The sequence below is a fragment of the Triturus cristatus genome, chromosome 2_2 (genome assembly GCF_964204655.1).
Source record: "Triturus cristatus chromosome 2_2, aTriCri1.1, whole genome shotgun sequence".
NCBI lineage: Eukaryota > Metazoa > Chordata > Amphibia > Caudata > Salamandridae > Triturus > Triturus cristatus.
Window position 1 is genome coordinate 608,819,898 of NC_140582.1, and position 26,657 is coordinate 608,846,554.

General features: G+C 47.2%; 1 protein-coding gene across 4 annotated transcripts in view; it reads left to right on the plus strand.

The window, feature by feature from the left end:
- The window catches only part of MSMO1 (methylsterol monooxygenase 1), a 116,566-nt gene that overhangs the window by 25,191 nt on the left and 64,718 nt on the right, over positions 1 to 26,657 (plus strand). For 2 of the 4 annotated variants that reach the window (XM_085641787.1, XM_085641788.1), the window contains exons 2-3: positions 24,923 to 25,234; positions 26,256 to 26,404. In XM_085641787.1, coding sequence (XP_085497913.1) covers positions 24,980 to 25,234; positions 26,256 to 26,404 — 404 coding nt within the window. In that variant the 5' untranslated portion in view covers positions 24,923 to 24,979. Of the gene's footprint in view, positions 1 to 9,972; positions 12,272 to 24,922; positions 25,235 to 26,255; positions 26,405 to 26,657 lie in introns of those variants that run through there. The other 2 variants (XM_085641785.1, XM_085641789.1) reach the window with 2 other exon arrangements.

Consider the following 26,657-nt stretch of genomic DNA (forward strand, 5'->3'; position numbering starts at 1 on the left):
TCCATACGCGCACCGCCACACCTGTGGGCCCCGTGAGGGACGAGTCTAGGGACCGCGAATACAACGCCCTGTAGTAGTTGCCGCCGCGCAGCAGCCACCTATCCATGGCATACCCAGGGCTGAGGGCAGGGCCGTAAAACCCATGGTTGATCGCGCTCAACTGCGTGGCCCAGTAGTACCGTCGGATGTCTGGGAGCGCAATGCCCCCATCGTACCATGGGAGCGTCAACTTTGAAATAGCTATTCGCGGCCGCCCATCCCACAGCAACGTCCTTTGGAGGCCTTCGACCTCCCGAAAGTATTTAGCCGGTACCCAGTCCAAGGTGTTCTGGAGGGCGTAGAGGAAGCGGGGAAGAGACATCATTTTGAACAGGGCCGCACGCCCAACAAGGGAGAGCGGCAGCCTCCGCCAACCTTCAACATCTCGCCTCAAGCGTGCCAAGGGGGGGAGCAGGTTCCTCTCATAGCGCACAACAGGATCCATGGATATGAAAATCCCCAAATACACAAAACCTTGCTGGGCAACCTGTATCGAACATGTTCTAGGGATCGGTGGGACCTCGCCACTAAGAACGTACAAGTACGATTTGCCCCAATTAATCACAAGCCCCGAGTTCCTACCGAACGATGCGAGTACGTCACAGACCACTATAAGTGACTTCTTTGGTGAGGCAAGATACAGCAGGATATCGTCGGCATAAAGCGAAATACGGTCCTCGTGATCAGGCGACCACCGAAGGCCCCGTATATCCGGGTGCCAACGTATCCACGCAGCCAACGGTTCAAGGGCGAGGGCGAACAACAGAGGCGACAGGGGGCAGCCCTGCCGAGTACCCCTTCCAAGCTGAAACGGAGCAGATGCCCGACCATTCACCACAACATTCGCTAGTGGCCCCTCGTACAGCAACCGGACCCAACTCACAAACCCGCGACCGAAACCAAACTTGGCCAGCACGGCCCATAAATATGCCCACTCCACCGTGTCAAAGGCCATCGTGGCATCGAGAGATGCCACAACAGCCGGTTCACGCAGCGTGCCCGCCCTGGCGATGACGCCATGAAGACGCCTAAGGTTCAATTCTGTGTTTCGGTGCGGGATAAAGCCAGATTGATCCGGGTGGACCAGATCGCCAAGTACCCTAATCAGACGGGTAGCCAGGAGTTTGGCCAGAATTTTCGGCTCAGCGTTGAGGAGTGAAATGGGCCGATAGGAGGCGCATCTATCTCGGGGTTTACCCTCTTTGTGTATGACCACGATCGACGCCAGCCGCTGATCCAACGGAAGGATCCCATCTCCCCGCGCCTCCAAAAACATGGCGCGCAGGTGAGGGGCGACCCTATCCGGGAACAGTTTGTACAGATCGATCGGCAGTCCGTTCGGTCCAGAGGCCTTACCCGAATTCAACGCGCGAATCGCCCCCGTCACCTCGTCAACCGTGATGTCGCCATCCAAATCGTCCCTATCTATGTCCGAGAGGCAGGGCAACTCGATATCACGGAGGAGATCAGACGAGTCCTCGGGCGGCCTGTCCGACACAGAGGAATAAACCCTATGAAAATACTCCGCGAAACACTCCACAATCCCTTCAGGTTCCACAATCGCCTCTCCCCCCTCTCCAATCAACTCTGGCACCACTCTATTGACCCGTTCCTTCCTGTCCAGCCACGCCAGGAGTTTCCCTGCCTTATCTCCAACATCATACAGACGGCCCTGTTGTTCCCTGCTGAGGGTCTTGGCGGCGTCCGTCACCAGGTCCCTATACTCCGCCTGCTTCAAGCAAAGCTCATGCAATGAGGACTCTGTGACCTCCTCCTCCATATCCCCTTCAAGGGCCGCAATCTCCTCCTCTACTCGCCGCACTTCGCAATCCCTCCGATTCTTGGCGGTCACCACCAGGGAGAGGGCCTCCCCCCGAAGCACGGTCTTAAAAGCTTCCCACAGCGAGATCGCCGAGTCCACGGATCCCAGATTGTCCTTAAAGTAATTATCTACCTTCTTTACCAGGGCGCTGCGCATCTTGGGGTCTCGGAAATACCAAGGGTTAATGGGGGCCACCCTCCCTCCTCCCTCCCGACCTAGATCCAGCCGGATCCACACTGGCGAGTGATCAGAGATACCACGTGCCATGTGCCTCGCCTCGGATATCAACGAGGCATGTGCGGCCAGAGTGAGCAGGTAGTCAATCCTGGAGAGGCTACCATGCGCCCCGGAGTGAAACGTGTATTGACTCTGTGTGGGGTGCCGGAGCCTCCAGCAGTCTATCAGGCCAAACGTGTCTAGGAGGTCTGGAAGCCATTTCTGAGCCCCCCCTGTGTCCCTGGGCGGGTATCTATCCAGCAGTCCGGAACCCACAGCGTTGAAATCCCCCCCCACTACCAGCATGCCCCCCGGGAGAGTCAGCAAAGCCCTGCCCAATTCAGCAAATGTGGAGGCCTGCAGGGCCGGCGGGATATAAACCGAAACCAAAACCAAGGTCCTTCCTTCCCACCGCCCCGCCACCGCCACAAACCTCCCCCTATCGTCAACAATGGTGGAGTCCACCTCAAAAGGCAGCGATACTCTAACGAGGATGCCCACCCCCCTGGACCCAGAAGAGAATCCCGAGTGTGCAATGAATTTATACCCCTTCCTATTCAGGGCATAGCACGTATTGCCTATGAGGTGCGTCTCCTGCAGCAGTACAACGTCTGGCATTGAGCGTTTCAGAAATTGCAAAACAATCCCCCTCTTAATGCGATCCCCCAAACCATTAACATTCCAGCTTATAACACTTAGGCCTCTACCCCCCATCCTCAAACGGAAAGAGGCCCACCCCACACCCGAGGCGCCGCCGTGGAATAGCCCTGAGGATAATCATCATGCCTTGCAGAAATAAACCCCCCAACAACAAACTCAAACTCCCCGTAACTCCCCCCACCCTGCACCCCTGCTGCAGCTTAAAAAGCCCCCCCAACTTGCAGTGTGCCTGTCGCCCTACAAAAAAAAAAATCTACAAAAAGTACCCCAAGGGAGGAAAAGAGCACCCCTCGTCCTCCCGCAACCCTCCACAGTTACTGTTACTGCACTCTATTCAAATCTTCAAATATGGTCAAATCAAGTCAGGCCGGCTTTGAGTTATCAGCCCTGTCCATCCCGGCCACTGTCTCCATGCTCAGCTGTGTCGTCCCCGGTCCGGCGCCGGGGCAAAGCGTCCAGCCATTCATCGGCCATAACAGGAGAGTCAAAAAAGAATGTCCGATCTTCATGCACCACCCGTAGTCTGGCGGGGAAAAGCATGGCATACTTTAGGTCCCGCTCCCGAAGCCTTCGCTTCACCCCCAGAAAGCTCTGTCGCTGTCTCTGCACCTGCTGGGTAAAGTCCGGGTAAAAATTCACCGACGCATTCTGGAAGGGGACTGGGCCCGTCACCCTCGAAGCTTGCAGGATAGCGTCCCGATCTCGAAAATGAAAGAGCCGGGCGAAAATCGGCCGCGGCGGGGCACCCGCCTTGGGCCGTCCGCCCGGCACCCTATGGGCCCTTTCCACCGCAAAAAACTTCCCAAGGCCCTTAGGCTTCAGATGATTGAGGACCAAATCTTCCACAAGCAGGTCCGCCGAAGCCTCATCCGAGGACTCCGGGACCCCGATTACGCGCACGTTGTTGCGCCTGGACCGGCTCTCGAAGTCCTCCAGCCGGCGGGCGGCGAGGTCACTCTCGGCCCTCAGCTTCCGGACCTCATTCTGCAGGTCCGCAACCTCATCAGTGAGGCCCGTGGTCTTGTGGTCCAGGTCCTTAACGCGCTCGTTTGTCTTGCCCAGGTCCGAGCGGATCAAGTTGACATCCACCAGGATGGCGTCCACCTTATGCGCCAGGGCCTCGAATTGCCTCCCCATCGAGGTCTGCATCCCATCAAGCGCGCCCATGACATCCTGCAGGGAGAGCTCCGGGGTCCCAGGCGAGTCCTCCTTCTGGGCATCCGGCGCCTGGCTCGATCCACTCGGCGATGTCTTCAGGAGGGCGTAGCGGTCCATACTGTTGACTTGGGAGTACGTTCCCCGCCTGGTGGACTTAGTCTTCAGCCGATCTCCTTCTGCCTTGCCCGACATAATGGACTCCAGGCAGTCCAATGCAGTGAGGACCGTCCCCTCTCAGAGAGAGGTATAAAGAGTGAGCAGGTCCGCCTTGTTCTGCCAAAGTAGCCCACCGAGCGTCCCTGGGGTTTTAGAGCCACCCTGAGCACTACAGTGTCCGGGCAGACAAAGGGAACGAAACCGAAAGTGAAAGAGCGAGGGCCTCCGTCCGGTAGTTCACACCTCACCAGGCCGTTGTTGATCAACTAGGAGTCGGGCATCCTGCCAACTCTAGCCCCTGGCATCTCCGGGAGTTAGGCCGCAATCTTTCGCCAGTCATAAGTCCGGTTCCCGATGGGCGATCCGACCGCGGGTAGCATCAATCGCCTCCCTGACAACTCAGCAACACGGTGCCATGCATACCATCAGGATTAGAGTCAGGATAGTCGACGGAGGGCGCGAGGGTCTCGGGAGCTCTAAGCTCACGCGGCCATCTTGGTCAAGCGCTAGGCTCCTCCCCCGTACTACCATTTTATTTTTAAAGATTATTGTGCTTTTGTTAGACTTAAAGACAGAGACATAGTTTTGTTCTCTAACTTGTCTGACAAACATAAACATGTGAAGTCATTGGTCTATTTCAAACCACCGTAGGAAGCCTAGGTACTGGAGAGCTATTAGAGCACCACTGTGTACTGAAATGTATTTACTTGTTTTAATGTATTCATCTTTCTCGTTTTAATCCCTTTTATTCTTTGTTTAATTGCAACTGGTACAATCCAGTTGTGTTGAAAGCTGTGTAAATTCTCCAGCAAGGTTCTAAAGCACCGTGAAGGCCCACTAAGGTGGCATATAGCGCTTTAATAACTATGCCATCCTGGCATTTACTGCAATCTCCGTAAAATGTAAAGAGACGCCATGATTCTCCCTTCAGCACAATTCTCAGGTACTGTACGGGCATGTCAGGTAAAAATGCAGTTGCTAAGCAGTGTATTATGCGGGTGGGCCCTCGAGTGCCCTGGCAGCCTGGTGCATATAACCATATGACACCTTGGTGAATCATGTACGGTCTACCAGGGTTTGTAGCCCACCTAGTTTACCATCTCCCAACCCATCATGGCACCTCCCCGCCCTCTCTGAATAGATAATAACTTATAAAAGCATTCCCGCAGGAGGACAGTTTGACACAGTCTCATGGGCGTCCGCAGGGGGGGGGGGGGCAAGGAGGGGCGCTTGCCCCCCCCTGGAGTGCTCCTCCTTGCCCCCCTTGCGGCCATCCATGCTTTTACGGACGCCTTTTGTCCGTAATTACGGGCCCTGCAGGGAGCAGAGCTGTTCCCTGCCAGAGGCCTCAACTCCCTGATCGGGCGCCTCGCACTCCTCCACGCAGCCCCTCCCGCCCATTGTCATGCTGTCTGTGGCTGATTATCACAAACAGAATGACAATGGCCAGTTTGAGCTGCACGCCACAAGCACGAGTGGTTAGGTCTGGACACAAAGACCTCCTTTTAACCAGTGCTTAATTTGCAAAAGCAGAAGTGCCGGTGCCGAAAATGTTTCAAAGGAGGCCATAGCCCACTTCTATCTCTGGTGTGCCCCACCTTCAACACTAGCACTGCCTCAGTCTATCTTCTAACCATGCTCTGATGTTTGTCCCATAGGTCTTTTCTCTAAGAGTCTATCCTCTCACCTCTCTAATCATTTTCTATCGTCTTTGTCACACCTGGTGTGTTACCTACTTCCCTGTATTTCTGATTTGCCCTCTATTCCTTATGCATTCTACCCATGCCCGTTTTCATCTTCCTTTTTATCCATATTCTGCTTTCTCTCCCCTCGATCTTGGCTCTTTACTTTCACTCTTCTAGCAGTGATTAGCTGTATCTCCGTTTTATCCTTTCTCTGCTCTTTTTTTCTCTCTGCCATGTCCTGTCCTCTACATCCTTTCAATCTATCTTCTCCCTTCTATCACGGTCTGCTGCGCACCATGTCTGCCTTCTCTTTCTCTCTGTATCTGATTTTCTCTCCTCCTTTTCTTCTACTCTGCTGTGTTTTATCCCTCTCTTCTCCTTGTTTCTTTCCCCTCATTGCTCTTGCTCTCTCTCATCTTTACTAGTGCTCTCAGCCCTGTCTCTAGCCTGTACATGTCCCTGCTATTTTGTCATTCCTAAAGAAGGGCATGGTGACATGTATTTTAATTCTTTATCTAAACCGACACGAGTGCAAAAAAAAGAAATGCACACCAAAATAAAATGCTTTTTTGCACATATTAATCAGTGCATTGCGGAGCAGGCGGCTGCTCCAGCACAGCAGGTTAGGTCACTGCTAGTGCCTCCTGCAATTAGTAGGTCCAGGGGTGACAACGGCATCGGCATCCAATGCTGAGCTTGCTGTGACCCTGACTGCTACAGCACAAGCATTGTCCCCGACCGTAATGCCGCCAATGCCGGTGTGTATGGCTGTGGCGCCTGCTGGACTCACGCGCTGAACAATTAGCATGCTGGGGGGCAGCGCACAAACAGGTGACTCCATGGCGCACAAAAGTTGTACTCGGCCACAGCCGTATTGAGCACGTTGCGGATAGCAGCAATGTAGGGCTGCCATCTATACCACTCTGGTCACGAAGCAATTTGAAAATGCACACTTAATTTAGTTTATTCTTCCTCGCGACCTCACTCCCAAGTTCCAAATGAGCTCTCGGAGCTTCCTTGCCTGAAATCCGTCATGAGCTAGCCCCCACCTACAATTAGCCAATGGGAGGCTCAGGCAATGGCAGGGTGCAACAGACTCGGGGAATCGAACGCAAGCCATTTTTTGACGATGACTTCTTGAATTCGTGACAGGTGTGATGACATCATCACTAACGTGGTGATACACAATCATGCCTGCCTGAACCGGTGTATGCCTGCCTGTGAACACATACCAGCCAGTCACCATGGCAAGGTATGTTATACTTTATATTTTGGAATGGAATAATTAATATTGAGACGACCACCTGCAGGTTCAGAAATCATAGCCCCGGCCCTGTGAAATAAGTTCCGGTGCTGAGCACCGGAAAGCACCGGCTCAAATTAAGCACTGCTTTTAACACAGTGTAGCTTGAGAGCAAGAGGTTGCGCCATAGCCCAGATTTCAGATCCCACCAAAACGTACACAGACTCGTGTCAATAACATATCTATCTGCCAGTATGCACCCTATCATGTCTGGCAGGACATGCTGACCCTGTGTTTCACTGCCTCCTATCCCCCTGCACCCCACTCCCCACTGCCTCATATCCCCCTGTACCCCACTCCCCGCGCTCAGGGCCGGCTCTAGGGCGGTGCGACCGGTGCCACCGCCCCGGGTGCTGACTTTGTGTAGGGGGCGCTAATATGATTTTAAAGGCACCTGCTTCTTTCCTGGACTCCTAGAAATTTTCAGCCACCAATAAAAATGTCTAAATGACTGCAGTGATTAATGCACTTCTTAGAGAGGGAGAGATCGAAGTTTTGTGTAATGGAAGTTTCTACTCATCCTAAGGTAGCGCAGAGGGTTACTATGCTTGCTGCAAAGAACGTGCAGCTCACAAAGTGCGTATAATGTAATGTAAATAGGTTAGTGGGTCACACTTTTGTCAGAGAGACCATATTGTTGATAACTCTTTATGAGTTAAAATCCTAATGTGGAACAGTGAGCAAGTAACTGTTATGAAAGATGCATGCAAACTGTAGGGTATGGGCTAGAGCGTTATGATTTCCCCCCAGCTTTTCATTATCCTAATGTGGCAAAATGGGTTAATTTGGGTAGAAATCAATTCTTATTAATAAAGGGAACCCCCCATCCATGGTGCTAGGTTTTAAATTCTAGGTTTCTGATTCTCCTGGCCAAGCCCTCTTAAACTATCCTGCCTACCTGTACGGATGACCTGTGACTCCTACACCTTCTTGTCCTCTCACTTATGTAACATTTCCTATGCACTGTTTACACACTTATGATTGTTTGTCTCTATGTAATCTGTGTAATGTAAAGTGTTCTGACACCTTACACGGATAGGAGCGGCGCTATAAAATGAATTAAATGCACCTGAGACTGAATGGTTACGGAGGCTTGAGGGGCGCTGTGAAAGGATGGTTATGAAGAACCTGTAGTGGAGGTGGTCATTGGGGGTGCCAAAAAGCATTGTCGCACTGGGCGCCACGAGCGCTTAAGCCGGCCCTGCCCGCGCTTACTGCCTTATATCCCTCTGTACCCCACAACTTGCGCTAACTGCCACAACATATCCCTCTGTACCCCACACCTTGCGCTAACTGCCACAACATATCCCTCTGTACCCCGCACCTTGTGCGCACTGCCACAACATATCCCTCTGTACCCCGCACCTTGTGCACACTGCCACAACATATCCCTCTGTACCCCGCACATCACGCTCACTGCCACATATGCCTCTGTATCCCACTCCTCACACTCACTGCCTGATCGCTCATTTTACCCTGCCATTCATCTTCTACGTGTTCTCTCCCCTTCCACTCGTTCTACCTCTGTTCACCCCCTTACTTCTTTTAGTGCCTTACATCTTTCTCAATATCTCTACTTCTTTTCCTCTTCAGTAACATCTGTGGCACATCTCTGCACTTCCATTATATCAACGCACCCCTCTACCTCACCTGTCTACCTCAGTCTTTATTATTCCCTCTTCATCAGCTGTCTCTACATGTCTATGACACACCTCTCCCTCTCTCTACCTGGCCCCCTCACGTTCTACGACTGCGTTATTCTCCCCTCTCCAGCTTTGATTTACCTGTCGCTGCTCCTGAATCTTTTTCTTCTACACCTCACTTCTTTGTCTACCCTTCACCCCTCGCTACCCTTCTGTTTGCCTTACTACGGTCTTTACCCAACCCACCTTTCAGTACCTCTTCCCATTTCGCCTCACTCCCTCACAGCGCTCTCCTAGCATGCATCTGTTTCTCCCCTCACCACCATGCCTGTCTCTACCCCTCCTTATCTTTCTAACCAGCCTAACTTTCTACCTTCCTGTTATTCCTGGTAGCGAACCTTTCATTTCACCCCTCCGGTTGTATTACCTATGCATTCAAATTGAGTAGGTCATTGCTGTGCTCCCAACCAGACATCGAGACCCAGTCCCCTAGCCTCTCAACATGCCCAGATATAACAACAAGCATTGGCATAGCCAATTGGTCTCGCCTTTGGGACCTGCTGCAGAACTAAATACTTATACTGCCGGCATCATACTTACCCAGCGCCAAGACGCCTCGGCAAAAGTGAGCTATATAAGTTCTTCAGTCAGTGAGTCAGTCATAAGGTCCCAAAGGCGAGACCTATTGGCTATGCCAATGCTTGTTTTTCTCAGGTTGGCCTGAACATTACCCGATCCTGATTGCCATTTTAGCCCCGCCCCCATTGATTAACATTAGCCACGCCCCTTCATTTGCCAGGTTCGCCCCCCCCTGGAAAAATTTCTGCGGATGCCCATGCACAGTCTCACTGATAAGATAAACAAGCATTTGCAATGCAATAGTTCTCGCGTTTGCGAGAGTTTAAGCTATTAGTATTGTAAATGGCAATGCCTTTTATTTATGTTTTAAAACCCAAAACATAAAAAAGGCGTTGTCATTTACAATGCCAATAGCTCAAATTCACATAAATGCGAGACCTATTGCCTTGCAAATGCTTGTTTAACACTAGACAGAGTCCACACGGACGCCATCTTAGATGTAGGAAATATCGAACACAAACGTAACGTTGACCAAAGGATCTCTCTCTTTCCTTTTCATATTGATACTGTTAGTCATTCAGTCAGTTCCCACTCGTGATTGGCCGGGGATGGTCTGTCTGACGATCCTCACTCCATTCGCCCGGCCAATCGACGCCTTGGTATGACTCTGTGACGTTACGTATCTTGCGGCCTGATATCCAATGAGCGCGTGCCTGGAGGAGAACGCTCCACCATCAGAGAGGGCTGTGTCCTCTATTGGGCGGCTCTGTCCAGGTGCTGAAGTGGAAGAGTGCGTACAGTGGGCTCTTATATAGATCCGCTCGCACAGGTGTGTTACACAGCCAGGCAGTCTAGGTGAGTTTTTTGTGCTTTCATTGCAGCTTCTACGCCGTCCCTCTTCTCATACCTCCTTAGATATATCTGATCTCCCCCACCAACTCTACAACTTGTATCAACTTTCCTTTCCCAGTACAACCTTCTCTCAAACTACAGTTCATGACGACCACCGAGTCACATCTTGGTACGAGGTGTTTGCAGAGCGTGAGCGGTAATTCGTAAAGAAAAGGGCTGCGCTTAAAGTAACATCTAGCTCCTGGTGGGCTTTCGTAGATATGGAACTTAAGCTTGCACCTACATTTATACATACACTTATTGAAGGAACCTTCGTTGGGGAGAGTATACTACAATTTGGCGACGAATGATGCTGGATTTTGGACCCTTAATAGCATTTGTAACCTCTGATTAAATCAGTGGGGTTACTGACATGTCCGGCCTGGAATATTGTTACCAGACAGCGTCATTCTCGGGTTTTGAGCGTATTATGATACCGCTGTATATCGTGTGGGCATATCATGGGCTCTATATCTTGTGGATATGCTCTGTTATTATTGTTGTTTAGTTTGGTATTTAAGTGTTTACCTAGAGAAATATTAGCAGTTAATTGAGGGTGTCACGGTACTCAAAGTACTTCAGTGGATGTATCCACAATATGTTCTGTTTTGTATTTTTAGACTGCAAAAATGTAGTGTTATGATGCATTGCTGCGTGTGCAGATTCTTCATTTTCCCCCTTTACTGGCAGGTCGAACATCAAATCTGACATTCAATAAATCAGGGAATTATAAGCCTGCTACTCACCCGTGGGGGTCTCAAGGCGCTGGGGGGGTGGGGGGTTAGCAGATACGTTTAGCCGAAGAGCCCGGACTTGAGGGCCTTACCGAAGGAGTTCAGGGAGGGGGCGCGTCTGATGTTGATAGGGAGCTCGTTCAAGGTCTTGGCTGCGATGTAGGAGAAGGCTCTTCCCCCTGCTTTGGTTTTGCGGATGTGTGGGGTCTTGGTGAGGTTCGCTGATCGGAGGTTTCTTTTGGGTACGTGGATGGTGATTCTATCGTTGAGGTATTGGGGTCCGGTGTTTTGTAGGCATTTGTAGGCAGGGGTGAGTACATTGGTGGAATCTTTTCTACTCTGTTACTATTGATAGGTTTTTCTTATTCCACAGCTGAGAAGTTCATATTGTATGTATTGATGTAACTATACCTAAAGCACAATGCATAGTTTGAGTAGATTTTCAGGGAGCTCTTCTGTGTGTTGAAGTACTTTTCGCTTTGGGTGGAGAGTGCACTATGCTAAAGTGGCTGTGTGGCTCACCTGATTTTTGTTTTGTGTTTGAGTGAGCGTGTGTCTAGTGTGATTCATAGGGATAATGCATGGTATGTTCTTCATGTGTGAAGCAAAGGCATCTCTTTAGGAATATGACTTGTGAGTTTATGGGTGCTTTTAACTTGGTTTGTTGGAAGTGGGCTTTTAAGTTGAGTCTTCTGTTGATCAGAAGAGGCTTGTAGTTCCCTTTAACTTTTAGGTCTCACGTAGAGAGCTCATACTCTGTCTCTTTGAGACATTTTGTTTACAGCTAGTGGGCTACATCCTGCCTATAGGCTTACCACTGTTTAGCTTCTGCGTGGCTCAAATTTGCTTGTTTTCTATTTCACATGACGTGTGTGTCATATCAATTTCCCTCCCCTGTAGCATAGACTAAGTACTGTGTCCTTCCTCTGCTCCTGTTTCTGGAGCTACTTTTTTATTTGTTTAAAGCACTCCACATGAGTGCTTGTGCTTTCAGAAACTCCAATATCCCGTTCATTTTCCCTTTCAACCACCTTCCCCGTTCATTACTTCTTTCCCTTCACCCTGTCCCTGTTTGATCTTAGCCCCCACCCAGCCTGTCCCATCTCCCCCCTCCATCCGTTCATCCCCATTTCTTGTTCTCCCGAGGTTTTTACGATATGGGATAAAGCTGGAGTGAAGTCGTGCGCCAGATGGACTCTGCCATTTGTTTACTTTTTCATTAGCTAGAGATGTTTTACAAAGTCCTTTGAGTTGACTCATCACCCAGCCAGGCTTCCACTCCAGGAAATGCTCTCCTTATGCTCGACAACATTGACAAACTGCACATCAAAAGATGGTACAACTTGTTTTTCAAGTGCTGGCATTTCTGGTAGGAGGCTTAATTGGTGAGTGAAACGTTTTCTTTCACCGTTCGATCCTGTCTCTTATATCTGTTTGACTTGTTGCAAACATCAGTGGTCAGCTTGTGATACTACTTTAAGCATGGTGACTGATCTGTAAGTTTATTTTTCACAGCCAGCATGCTCTCCTTCACCTGGGGGGACTGAAGCAGCACTGCCGCTCTCTGCCTCTCAAGCTGGAACTAGTGCACTTTTCTAATTTGTATTTTTTTTAAAGAGTGGAGCATGGACGCATTGGGTTTGTTGTAGTGCAGAGTACCTGGTGTGGTTGTAGTTAGGGAAAGAGGGAAGGGAGGTGTGAGAGAGCTTGTGAGTAAAATGTGTCAGATGATTCCTCCAAGCTCAGATGGGCTATCTTCTCGTCTACTGAAAATATATGGATGTATGGAGAAACAGACCACAAAGTGATCACTGAGGAGTGTTTCATGCGCATTACAGTACACTGATTGTTACTCTATGAGTGTTTGTATAGCGTCCTTATGGTTTTATGTTATCGGGCCCTTCCTTGTGCTATAAAAAAATCTCAGCCCTCATTTTGTAATCTTAGTTTGTGTAAATTTGTGATAAAATCCCAGGGGTTGCTTTATCACTGCCTGATGTCTTTGTACTCATACATAATTGGCTTCGCTTCATGTACTTTTACATTACTGCCTTTTAAATGGGATGTGTGGTATCTTGCACTTCTTGCTATGTATTTCTTCCTTTGTATTCTGTGTGCTGCTGCTCAGCCATAGTGTGTATGATGTCATAGAACGTTCATGGGGGCCTGATTGAGTGAATGTCAGTTGGAATTTGTGGGCTGAGCAGCTGGGATGCTGCTCCCTGTGGGGCTGCTACCCTACAACTTATATTACGTGTAACCTTTGACTTCTGCTTGAAACTGAAGAATAAGCCTACATCTTGTTTCATCATGTACGCTGGCTACCCTAATTCTTACAATTTTATAGGGTGCCCTGGTTTGAGCAGTGTCTCTAGCCTGTGCTTGCACAATTATGGAAATATATTTTCCTTTTTGAGTATCATCATACCAGCACAATTGTTGACAAGTTCTGTCCCCTCAAAAATGTAACTTGTCTGCAAGAACCAGATGCTTTTTGGCACCCGATTTTTTTTCCTTCTATAAAATACCACCCATGATGAAACAAGGAAGAGTAACTCTTTTCCACTCCAACGGGCTGCAGAAATTCCGAGTGGCACATGCATGCAGGTGTGTGGAATTTAATCAAATATCTACTTGGCCCTGAGACAGGTTGCTTCCAAAATCTACTTGTCCTGTAAAACAATCCACTTGTCCCTTTGGTGCCACATAGTGTAGCGACACGTTATGGCAGTAATCTCATTATATAAAAGCTCTGATATTAGCCTTTCTGATTATGCCAGGGCTCACACTATTGTAGGGTTTGATTTCTAGTACTTTCATTGTTTTGCCACCTTTCTAAAGTTCTTCATACTGGGGCTGGAGGTAGCGTTAAGCAGTAGTTACAGAGTTGGAATGCCCCTTTGAGTCAGTTCAAACCTACTAAATTGCATGTTTTAGGTTTTTTCTCCAGCTCTTTTCTAATCTTTGCCCATACAGAGAAAGGTTGGAAATTTACTCCTGACAGTGGCAGAAGGAAAACTTCTTCCAGGGTTGAGAAGAAAGTGGTTGGAGAAGAAGTGAACATGTAAATGCTTAACAGACTTTCGAATGAGCACATCTATACCTGTATATTTGCTTGTGCAAAAAAGCAGTTCATAAATATTTTCTAGTATGATTTCCTGGACTAATTCTGTAACTTCTTGTGAATTCATGAAAGCCATAAATCTGCACTAATGCAAGGACATACACCATGGGTGCAAATTTGGAACTTTCTTTGAGAATTGGGCCTCTAATTAGGTCTGGAGTTAACCCAGACCTTTTGTTTTTATTAAAATTCTATCTCTCTATGTAACCATCGACTGGCTTCCGCCCTTTCACAAGGAGCATATTGGCTCACAAAGTAAATTTGTTTAGTGCCAGGGACTTCTGTGGCAATGTGTGCTTTTTGAGACCAACAAATGTTATTGCTTTTGGCTACATTTACATTTGCTACGTTTATTTATTTTCATGTTTTCCATAATCGTGTTGAAACTGGTTGCACTGGTTTTCCCTTATGAATATTTTTTGGAAATGCTAGCATGCATCAACACATTTTACTAAATGATACTTCAAAGAAATGTAACCTACAGTTTCACAGCAGTTTAGCAAAATGTTTTTTTTCCTATTTGCATTTTTTGTAAACATTTTATTTTGAAAGCAAAGAATCATCAATCTTGTTTTGAAGCTTCTGCAGATATTTGCATCTAATTATAAAGCATTCTGGGAGCATTGTATGTAGCCTCATATTGTTAAACTTTCTAAACGCATGTACACATGTACACATTTTTACACTGGAACCACTGTCAATAGTGCAGTCCGAGCTTACAACATTTCCTTAGTGTGCTCACTCTAATAAGAAAGGCTTTGTATTAATGAACCATAAATACAAGTTCGAACAACATTAATGTTTGGACACAAATATTACCTTTCTTACAGACAATGCCCTTCCCTGACCCATAATGTACTACTGTAAACTGGCATCCAAAGGGTTTGTGCTTTAGGTGGTTGCTCCTACTTGTCCCAAGGACAAAATAAACATGAAAACTTGGTGTCCTTGACCGCGAACAATATGTCAAGGGAGTCTGGCTATAGGAATTCCACACCCCTGTGCATGTCCAAGAGTACATTTGCTCCTTAGAAACACCTGAGTGCTACAGCACTCTCCTGTGCTTTTGAGAGTTTTTGCAAACTCTACATCCTTTACACCAAGATGCATCTCGCTACATGGCCCTGGGTGGAAAGGTTGCATAGAGCTTCACTTAACAAGAGGCTGGCCTTTGGATCCGCAATCTGTTGTGTCTACGGAACGTGTTGATCCGAAATCACTGTGTTAAGGCAATTGTGTTCTTTATTTGTCGACATTGGCACCCTTGAAGAGGGGGAGGAGTTGGTATGCCTAAGGAAGGAATTGCTCCCCCCTTCTTGTGTATGTTCATGCAGGAATGCTGGGCCCCGGTCTGCAGGAGAGTTTTGAGAACAGTGTTGTCGACGGCTCTGTGCTGTGAGAAGGGAATAGTTAAATTTTTAGCTGCTTTGGTATTAGAATCCCGTGCCAACTAGTTTGTGTGATGCTAATAAGAATGATTCACAACTCTATCTTCTACGTTTCACAATTGTTACAGTTGCTGCCGTGTTTGAAGGGCATAGATGCAAAGTGCACCTCTTTTAAAAGCATGTCTATTTCATTCTCATGATCCGAGGCAACACTTTCTGTAAATTAAATAATATTACGTGGATCTAAAGTTCATAAAGGAGGGCGGTTGTTCTTGGCTGTTTTCAAGGGGAGCAGGTTTCTCCCCTTGAAAGCCATGACTCTTACCTGATAACAGATTGCCTAAACTATTTTAAAACATTAATTTAACAATAATATTGAGATGCTGTAGTAAAAATTGTATAGAGGTTGAAATATATAAACATTACAGTCCTCTGTAGGCTATTTGAAGGTTTCCAGATAGCAAGTGTCTGTTAGCATTTATAATAGTCCCAGACTCTTTCAAGTTATTTTTTCTTTTAGAGTTGAGTCACCCTGAATTCTTTCATTTGAAGAAAAGGTCTGGCATTGGCTGTATTTTATTTTCTTTCCCAGAAACAAATCCGAGCTTTTCAGGTCTTCCCTATGCAGCACATGCGCTTTGCTGCAGGACATACTGTTTACTGTTCTGTGAGCTTACAACCCACCCACAACATACAAGTGGGTGTTTTTGTTGGTACTCATTTTCAATCTTTCGATTGCTTGGGATTTACAAGTGGGCACAGTGCAAAGGTTTCGGTTGCTACTGTGGAGAACATTAGAAAGAGGCCAATTCACTGCTGGAGATCAAAGGGAAACTGGTCCTAACACCACTGTTGGCCACAACTCACAGGACTGAGGCTCACCTAGCGGGCACACATTGAGAGTGTCATAAAAATCATGTTTTCTTGTGCAGAAACCCCTTCCATTTCAGCTTGAATACACGTGTTATTGAACGTGTACAAGTGATGATCTGCTAATCCATATAATGCACGTTTCCAGCTTGGGCTTCTGTGTTGTAAATGAGTCATGAAGTTATGGTAAGGAAGACCATGCAAAAACACATTCGGTGGTTGATTAGCGATTGTTTAGTTTAGGAGATATTCCAGGGATGTCATAAACATTGACTGTTCCCCTTCATAATTCTACTGTTATATTTATTTTAATCACTTGCTTTTAGGCTTCTTTATCTTAGTTTTAGGTTCTCAAGCACATAACAAATAACGTGTAGTTTCTAAAACAAGACCTTACTGTTCGGACATCATATTTGTTGCTCGACTTGCTCCAGAGTGCTTTGGTTTCACTTATATGATATGTTGTAACACGCGCTGTTTTTTCCCAACCGTGTTTATACACCTTTGGTAGTAAGGTGAGACAAACCATCATAGCACCACAACAGGACTGTGGCTCTTTTCTGATTACCATTTCACCCACAGTATACACTTTTTTGCTTTTTCGTAAACGAGGTGCGATATTGTTAACCTCCACTACCCATTTACTTCTTATCCTGTTATCTATGTTTCAAGGTCTGGCAGTGAATGTATAATGTCAACAATGTAGTCTCATTGACGTACTTTGGTCATACTGGTTTATACCAGATTGTCTTGAACTGTCAAACTGGTTTATTTCAGTGATGTCCGGAATTAAGTGGAAATTCCCCATTGTAGCATAAGGGTCAGTTGCCAATACTATAAAACCCACATGAAGTGCCCACTGAGGCAGAGAGCACCTTCCCCCTGGAGGCAGACCCAGACATGGATCCAGATGGGCACAGTACCAGATTCCACCTTATCTGAAGAGGGCTCCAGGAAGGCTCTCCTGGTTTGTGTGAAACATTCTGCCTTCACTGACTGGTGCCAGGATTGTGTTCTCGCACAGACCGAACCTCCTTGCCCTTGTGCTCGAAATAGCTGGCAAGCTATTCTAAAAAACACAACAAATCCTGTTGTCCCTGGTATGTGCACCACCTCTGAAACTTGAGAAATAGATGTATTATTTATACATCGTATAAAACAAGCATAGCACCCAAAGTTAGAACAGTGAGGGAGTTAAAGGCTACAAATGGTGATGTTAAACATGTTCACTGGTGTTGACAAGCCTAGATGCTTTTAATTCTTATCTTCTGTGATGTTACCGAACAATATTGTCTGCACTATATGTAGGAGTTCACTACGCATCCTCGGTGCACTGAACTCCGTGTCCCTTTACCCATGGGTTGGGAATCCAAACCTTGTAGATCCAGGCCATAGACCTAGTTTACGCAGCGTGGCCTTCGATGTCAGCACATAATTGTTCAGCTCTTCAAAGTATAGATTCAATGGTAAAGTTCATGAGCCCAATGTTTTCTGCAGTCCATATGTTGGACGCTGACACTATTGAATTAGTATAGTGCATTTTCGGTATTAATTATTTGGCCTGTTTAATATTTTGTGTGTGGTTGTAAATTCTTACAGGTAATAAATAACCTGTTAAGCTTTTTAATTTGGAAAACAAAAACAAAAGTGGTCACCTTGGAGATGCCTATTTAAGACATCTTGGTTCGAACAGCAGCAGCTGTTCTGGAGAATTGTGTCCAGTGGAGCCAGTATCTCTAGAAGAATAAGACCACAGGCGAGAAATGGGTTATTACAATGGTGCATGATTTAAACCACAAGGGGAACGCTGGAAGAAAGAAAATATGTGGTGCAAATGAACTTTTAGGTGGACATGATAGTCGACGCAATTACTGAAGCAATAAAGGCAGTACACATTCACGGTGAAGGCTATGGCTACGGCTACAGCTGATGGAGAGTGGAAAATAATAAACAATTGAAAATATCTGAAATGTCTCAGGAAAATGTGAGTACTGAGTGAATGCTGATAAAGCTGTAGACCATGAGGTGTCCTAGTTAAGAGATTAAAGTGAAGAAACGGGCAAGGGGGAGAAGGCCTGATGGCTCAGATATCCTGTGAAATTTAACGTTGCTATAATATGTAAAAGGCTATCACACGCGTCTCTCCTAATGCCAATTTATGCACAATATTTTTTAAAAGTAATTACTGGCATAGCCACATTGGGGCCAGTTTGACTAAAACAGTGGTAGACCCTGGCCAAGTCATACCAACTACATTGAGGCGAAATACCATTCACAGCTGTGGAATGTTCTGATCCATTTGCTTGATATCCAGATAAAGAGATCCAGGAATGACCACACTCCTCCATAGTCCACCGAAGCATGCATAAACAAGTACATTTTCAGTTTTCGCTAGCACCAATTAGCCAGCACTGCTGCCATAACTGGAGCTGGACAGTGGGACTAAAGCACTAAAAATAGGTAGGGGAATAACTGGTCTAGACTGTGTGCTGTAATATTGATTCTTCTTTTTTTTTTTTTTTTTTTGAAACCGTTTATTGCAGTTCGTAAGAGTTACAGGTATGGGCCTACAACCATCCGGCCGGCCGCTAGAATGACAAAAACATATTGCGCACATACAGTAAAAGTCTCTAGGCAGTGCAAAGCAGTGAAACAGGAGTAATCAATGGTGCAGGCCACACAGCTCCAAGCCCACAGTACGGTTCCCTTTTCTTAAAACAAAACAACACCAAAAAACCACACCCGCAAGGCAACCCGCGATCCAAAATAACAGCACGTGCTCCATAAGTGGGGGATCCAAACCAGCAGCAGAACTCTGGAGAGGGGAATGGGAATAGATCAGGGACTGGGGGACCGCGCACCCGCGGCTGAGGGAGGGGGGCCGTCTAGGGAGACGGAGCAGGCGAGGCAGCCGGTAGCAGTGGTGGCTCACAAATACCCCCGCGGTAGGCGTTCCAGGGGCCCCAGAATTTCACCCACGCCCCAGGCTTACCTCTCGCCACATACACCACCTTTTCACGAAACATACACCAATCCATATGCTCTTTCCAGGCCGACACCGCAGGGGGCCTCTGGGATCCCCACAATTGAGCAATGTCGCGCTTGGCTATCATGTATCCCAGAGTCACCCACCGCGTCTGCGGGACCGAATAGTCATTCGGTTCCCATACATTCAGCAAGCATCTCCTCGCTTCAGGCAGCAGCGCAACACGCGTCACCACACGCAGGACCTCATGCACACCACGCCAGAATCGCTCCACCTTCGGGCACTCCCACAGTATATGCATGAAAGTCGCCAACGCACCACAGCCACGCTTACACATTCCGTCACCAGCAAAACCCATACGCAGAAGCCGTGGCCCCGTCACATAAACCCGGTGAAGGATCTTGAGCTGGACGAAACGAAGGCGAGCCGGGATGGCCACCTCTTTCGGAGAGGCCACCGCGGAAATCCAATCCTCATCGTCCAGCTCCAGCCCGTCGGCAACCCAAGCCTCGCGGAGACTAGTAAGCAGGCACGATCTATCGTTGATCAGTTTTTTGTACATGAGGGAGATCGTGCTGTCCGGGACATGGCCATCTAGGACCCTGTCCTCCAGGGGGGAAGACTCCGGAATGGATGCGACATCCGGGAAGACGGAGCCCAGCGCATGGCGGACCTGTAGGTACCGAAAGTACTCACTGCCCTGCAGCTGGAACTCCGCCTGCAGCGTCTCAAAAGTTTTGAATCCCCCCCTCGTCCAGAGATCTCCCACCGTGCTGATTCCGATCGTGTCCCACTTCTCGAAGCCCTTCGACGTCCACAGGGAGCCCAACCTCTCAGACGCATACAGCGGTGACGCCCGGGTCAAACGGTCCTTCCACCCCATAGCTGCATTAGCCGCGTGCCAGACACGCACCATGACACGCGTCGGTCCCGTCAAACGGGAGTCGGGCGCGCCAGCGTAGAGCGCTCGATTGTAATCGCCACCGGGCAGGAGCATCTTATCCATCTCAAATGCCGGGTTCAAGGCGGGCCCGTAAAGGCCATGATTAATTGCAGCTAGCTGGGAGGCCCAGTAATACCGTTTAATGTCAGGGAGGGCGACCCCCCCATCGTACCACGGGAGCGTCAATTTAGCCAGAGCAATGCGCGGCCTCCCGTCCCAGAACAGGCGCCGCTGGAGGCCCTCCACCTCACGGAAATAGCGTGCCGGGACCAAATCCATAGTATTCTGGAGGGCATAGAGGAAGCGTGGCAGGGACATCATTTTAAACAAGGCCGCTCGGCCGAGCGGCGAGAGCGGCAGACGCCGCCAGCGCACCACGTCCTCCCTCAAACGCCGGAGGGGGGGTAACAAATTCCGCTCATAGCGGGCCTCCGGGTCAAGAGTAATATAGATACCCAGGTACCGAAAACCTTGGGAGGCAATCTGGATCGGACAGTCCCGTGGTAGGGCCGGAGCCTCCCCGGAAAGCACGTATACACAGGATTTCGCCCAGTTGATGACCAGGCCTGAGTTGCAACCGAATGAACGCAAAACATCAATCAGGACGATCAGTGATTTACGCGGGGAGGCGAGATACAGAAGGATATCGTCAGCATAGAGGGACACACGGTCCTCATGCTCGGGGGTCCAGCGGAGACCACGGATAGAAGGGTGCCACCGCAGCCACTCCGCCAGGGGCTCCAGGGCCAGGGCAAACAGGAGAGGCGACAGGGGGCAGCCCTGTCGCGTACCCCTCCCCAGCGCGAATGGGGCCGAGACTCGCCCATTCACTACCACCTGCGCCAATGGGCCCGAATATAGCAATTTGACCCAGCTAATGAAACCCGGGCCAAACCCGAATTTTGCCAGCATCGCCCAGATGTATGGCCATTCAAGCGTATCAAACGCCATGGTGGCGTCCAAGGACGCCAAGATGGCCGGCTCCCGCACAAATGGGACACGCGCGAGCACCCCGTGCAAGCGCCGCAGATTGAGCGCCGTGTTGCGGTGCGGTATAAAGCCAGATTGGTCTTGGTGGACCAAATCGCCCACCACGCCAACCAACCTGTTGGCCAACACCTTGGCGAGGATTTTGGGCTCCGCGTTCAAAAGCGAAATCGGCCTATAGGATGTGACCCGTTCACGGGGCCTCCCCTCCTTGTGGATCACCACAATTGTGGCTAGACGCTGGTCCGGCGGGAGGGAACCCCGCGAGTGGGCCGCCAGGAACATCGCGCGCAGGTGGGGCGCCAACACATCCGGGCGTAGTTTGTAGAGCTCGATGGGAATACCATTGGGGCCCATGGCCTTGCCGGATGCAACCGAGCGAATAGCCAAGGCAATTTCGTCCGAGGTGGGAGGGGCGTTGTAATATTGATTCTTAATAAGCAGAGCTGTCACAACCCTATCTATCCTTCACTTGAATGGGAAGGGGTCTATTTTCTAGGCAAATCCAAATACAAACGTAGCTATATATTCATACTCGATACATAAATATATGTGCAGTATGTAATATACCTGTTCAAATATAGGTTACACATTCATATATATCAAATTTATGTCTGTCATGCATGCTTGCATGCATGACAGACATATGTCATGCATTAAAAAATGCATTAATGTATAAATATGCAATAATACCGGACATGCAGAAACCACTGCGGTCTGCTTGGGTGACTTACTTTTGAGTCAGAAAACCAATTTCACTGCAAGCCATGCACATCTGGTTAAAGGTTTTAACAGGTCTTGCAGAAACCTTTGTCCTCACCCCCACGCCTTACAGTGTCCCAGGGATCTTTGCTCGCGTTCTTTGCTGCCCGTCTAGCTGCGCATTATCTTTTAATGTCGGTTTCATCGCTATGCTCGGTTTTTTCAGTGCCTTTTCGATATCTTTGTTTATGTTCAGTTTAAGCATCATCTGTTAAGCTCCGATCCTTTAATACATATTCTTGGACAGTCTCCGTGAACAGATCTCTAACCATCTTTAGCTCCCTCTGAGCTTTTGTTGTTGTTTGAGTCTTACTTTTAAGTATTGCATTTGCACTCCGAACACGAGGTGAGCCTTTTCTAGTATGCCCGAGGACCGCAGAGACGTCTTTTCTACTCTCACAGGAAGACTGTGTTGATTAATATTCACCGCCTTGAAAAAGCCCACAGCCAATGGGCCACTAGGGCGAAACACGTGTCGGCTTTTGTTTTTCTCTTCACAATTTGAAATTTTTGCGCTCCTTTGATAAAAAGATAAATAAAAATAACACAAATGATCTTCATTCGAGCAATGTCTCTGATATTGATTATCCACTGACGTGGACCAATTAAGAAGGCACTACCCTCCATCGTTTTCTTAACCTAAACTTTTCAATGGCTCTTGGGTGTAGCCATTTACAAGGACTGTGCCACATATAAAATTGGGCCCTAACAACTGCAGCGTCGCAAGTCCAGAACTTTCCACCCATACAGCAACCTATACTTTTCTAGTATGCACACTGTTGACTCAGTTGACAAGTGTTGTCTCTCCCTCTCTTGTTAATAGCCACAAAATACATAAACTGCGAGTGTTGTCCCCTTGTGCCTTTCTGACTGTTGGGAGCACTTTGACACATTTTAAACATATAGAAATTAAAATAGAAACTGTTGAGAAACTTTAAAAAAAAATGATGGTCGCTCCAAACAGAAATGGCATCACCGTGTCCTGAAACATTAGCGTGATTCATAGAATTCTTAGAAAGTAACAGCGAAAAAAATCCACATGGCTCACAAAATACACCAATTTCCCTACCTGTTGCAGTGACATCGAGGCTTCGCTTGTTCCTTACCCCTCATGGACTTTGTGTCATCTAGTTATAAAAATCTGTCTTTGCTGCCTACCTCTTTTACTCTTTTACTTTATGCACATTTTCACACCTGACATCTACATTTCACCTTGTCCGCCTAGCTTACGAGTTGCCATGCCACTACCAGGCAAGGTGAATGCTTGCGGGTCAGGGCGGCCTCAGACACATCCATTCTGCGGGACATGGTGTGTGTTCTGTGGAGCCCAGTGTTCTTCATGTGGCGAGATGGCACCTTCCAAACAAGGTAGTGAAAGGATCACATGAAGATGCGCCAGATGTACTGGTGTGGCTGCTGCAATGTGTTTGCCAACTGTCTTGGTATATTTTTAAGTTGGTGGGTGTCTACTTAACCTATTATATATTGTATGTGTAGTTTATGTATGGTTTAAAATAATTTGCATAAACTGAAGTAATACTTTATAGTAATAAATATACTGCTGTGAAAGGTATACAATAGGAGCCTCACTAGGAATGAAAGTATTGCTTGCTTTGCATACTGTGGGGCGATGTTGGTGTGGTCAAATTGGAATTGTGGGTAATGGAACGTGCTTAAATGTCACACCACTCGGCAGATATTCGTAAAGGGGCTATCTCAACAAGCTCTGGGCTACCTTTTCGCAGTGCGAGAAGTTTCTGTGCCACCTCTTTACCTTTAGCAATCCATTTAGAGCAGCCTTTAAAACTGTTTCTTTCAACAGGTTTACATCCACAGTTTGCATATAGTAATATATCTGAATGTATGACATTGTTCTGCTTTCTGTCCATCAACTGTTGTTTTTGCATTTGTCACCCCGAGTGGGAAGGGTATGCCCAGACTTGGGTCCCGTGTTTTCCATGCCACTGGAATTAAGCTATCCTGGCTGAAGAGGGGTGAAACCCCGAAACCGGTCCTAGGATGCTTGTTTCCAGTCCAGGGAGGACCTGGCGTGGCAGCTCGGGCTGGACTGTACCCATGAGGCACAGGGTCAAGACTGATTTGCATATGGCTGGGTTCAAACTAGAACGGCATGGTGAGCAAAAAAGGATGGATTTAGGCCCAGCTCTCTATACTGGGGTGAATGTATGACATTGTTCTGCATTCTGTCCATCAACTGTTGTTTTTGCATATAATAATATATCTACCTGCTATATTCCATAAAATCCTGCATGAAAAATTGGACCCTGATTAAACTTTTACTTACTTTTCCCTCCCTTGTTTATTTTAAATGCACCTCTGCTTACATTCTGTATATACACCACTTTAAATCTCATGGCTGTCTGTCTAATGCTCCTTTTTTTTTTTTTACCATAACCAGTTTCTTCTCACATAGTCCCCTCTAAAGATCACACCTAGGCTACTAATTGCCATAAAGAAAGTGCATGCATGTAATGGTTTCCTTGGCATGCTAACTACAATAACCACTGGAATGGCTACTCATTTTAGTCTCACGGGTAGCGTGCTACTCGCCATAAAGTGCTTCAATGCCTCGTCAGGGGTAGTAAACACTAAATAATTATAATTTCAATTCCGTTTGTTTACAATAAACCATAGATCTACCGACCTGCAGACGTGTATTCATTTTGCTTCTAATAATATTGCTGCTGCTAAAATCTACTCAAGTAAAATGTAAACAGAAAATACTTTTCAAGTCACCAATTAAAATGTAACCCTGAACTCTGTTTTCCTTTGGCATTTCTGTATAGCAGAGTGCGCAACGCTCCTCCTAACTATGTCATGTAATGTTAAGATGACCTGCTTAGTTATACCATTCAGCTAATGGCACAGCAGTACCAACACCATTTATCTTCTCATACCAGTCTATAAAGCTGATACGGCTTATAATATAACTCTATCCACTTTGCTTTTTTGCAGTGCACGTGATAATACCTAATTCAAACCAGTAGCAGAGAAGTGACGTCTGTGTGGACCATGGCTGCCAATGATAGTGCTGACATCTTGACCTCGGCCTACCTGGCTGTTGAGTACATTGACTCTCTGTTACCTGACAATCCGCTGCAGCAGCCATTTAAACACGCCTGGACCTACATGCTGGACAATTACACAAAGTTTCAGATCGCCACCTGGGGCTCCCTTGTAGTCCACGAACTCATCTACTTCCTGTTCTGCCTTCCAGGATTCATATTCCAGTTTTTACCTTTCATGCAGAAGTATAAGATCCAGCAGGTAAGTGTGCTAGTTCATGTCACTGTCAGCCACACTACATTTGAGTTTGCAACTGGCAATTAGGCTAAGCCACTGCACTGTATTCATAGGTGTTGCAACGAAACCTAATCTGCTGGTTTATGCCTTCAAACCGGAAGAGCAGGATCATATGAAAGCTTGGTCTCCTCGTTTCTAGAATTTGTAAAGCACATGCTCTGATTGAGTAGTTGATCTCAAGATGTTCATGCACTCATGTGAGAGCTTTGCTTCATGAATAGAACATACATTTATTTGAGATGTTGTCAGAAAGTAAGGGATGTTTCTGTCTATTCGGGTGCAGCTTCAGCTTGTGCAGTATGCTGGTGTGAAGAATAACTCAAAGGCAGGTTTGGGCTAGTCTGCATGCAGGGAAACCCAGGATTGTGTTCAAACATCTGCATCTGCACATAACTCGGTTTGTCTTTTGTTAGTCGTGACTTGTCTCCCTATCACTTTTTTTTTGTGGTATTGCATTAATAATTGGAAAATCAAAATGACCTTTACTAAGTTAAGATTAAAACCTGTGTGGATGAACTACTAACATCTGACATAAAGAAACTGGAGATAACGCAAGCAATAAAGCAAACAGTTGAAGCCAAACGAGTCAGCGGTCTCCAATTAATGTGTCCTCTTCTGTGCAAATAGATCGTGTTTGTGGTGTGTAAACACTTACACATTTTGCAAGTGTATGCTTCATTGACTTAGAGAAGAGGGGAGAATGTGTTAAGAGTTAACTTGTGAATCACTCATTGTTGGTTTGCGCAGTCCTCTAACTACCCATGTTGGTTGTTCAGTTAACCAATGTGTTCATGCATGCTCAAGGCTGGTGACTTTGCAGAACATTTGAAGCTTCCAGTCATGGAATTTGCTGCTTCACAAATCAACACCTTTTCTTTAGGCAGGCATCTTTTCGGCTGGTTGATTCACATGTTTATGTTGAAACGATTGCAATGTTGTGTAAACAGTCCCAGTAATCAATACCGCTGGGTTATTTTTTTCTTAGGATAAGCCAGAAACTTGGGAAAAGCAATGGAGATGTTTCAAAGTGATCCTCTTCAACCACTTTTGCATTCAACTGCCTTTGATTTGTGGCACCTACTATTTTACAGAATTCTTTAATATTCCTTATGACTGGGACTCAATGCCGAGATGGTAAATATGCCGATTTTTGCTGCTGTGTTTTTAATGTTACCAAATAAAAATATATTTTCATTATAAATGTAAGTGCAATGCTCCAAAATATTGTAATGTGACTTGATGCCTTTTGTCATTTTTTTACAATCCATATTCATGGATTAGTAGGGAATATGAGGAATTCCTTTCCTTTGCGTTCCGAGTTTGTGTTTGTATAGTGGGATAGAAAGCTGCTTTAAATGATACATCTGTACCTTCCAAGCGATATTCA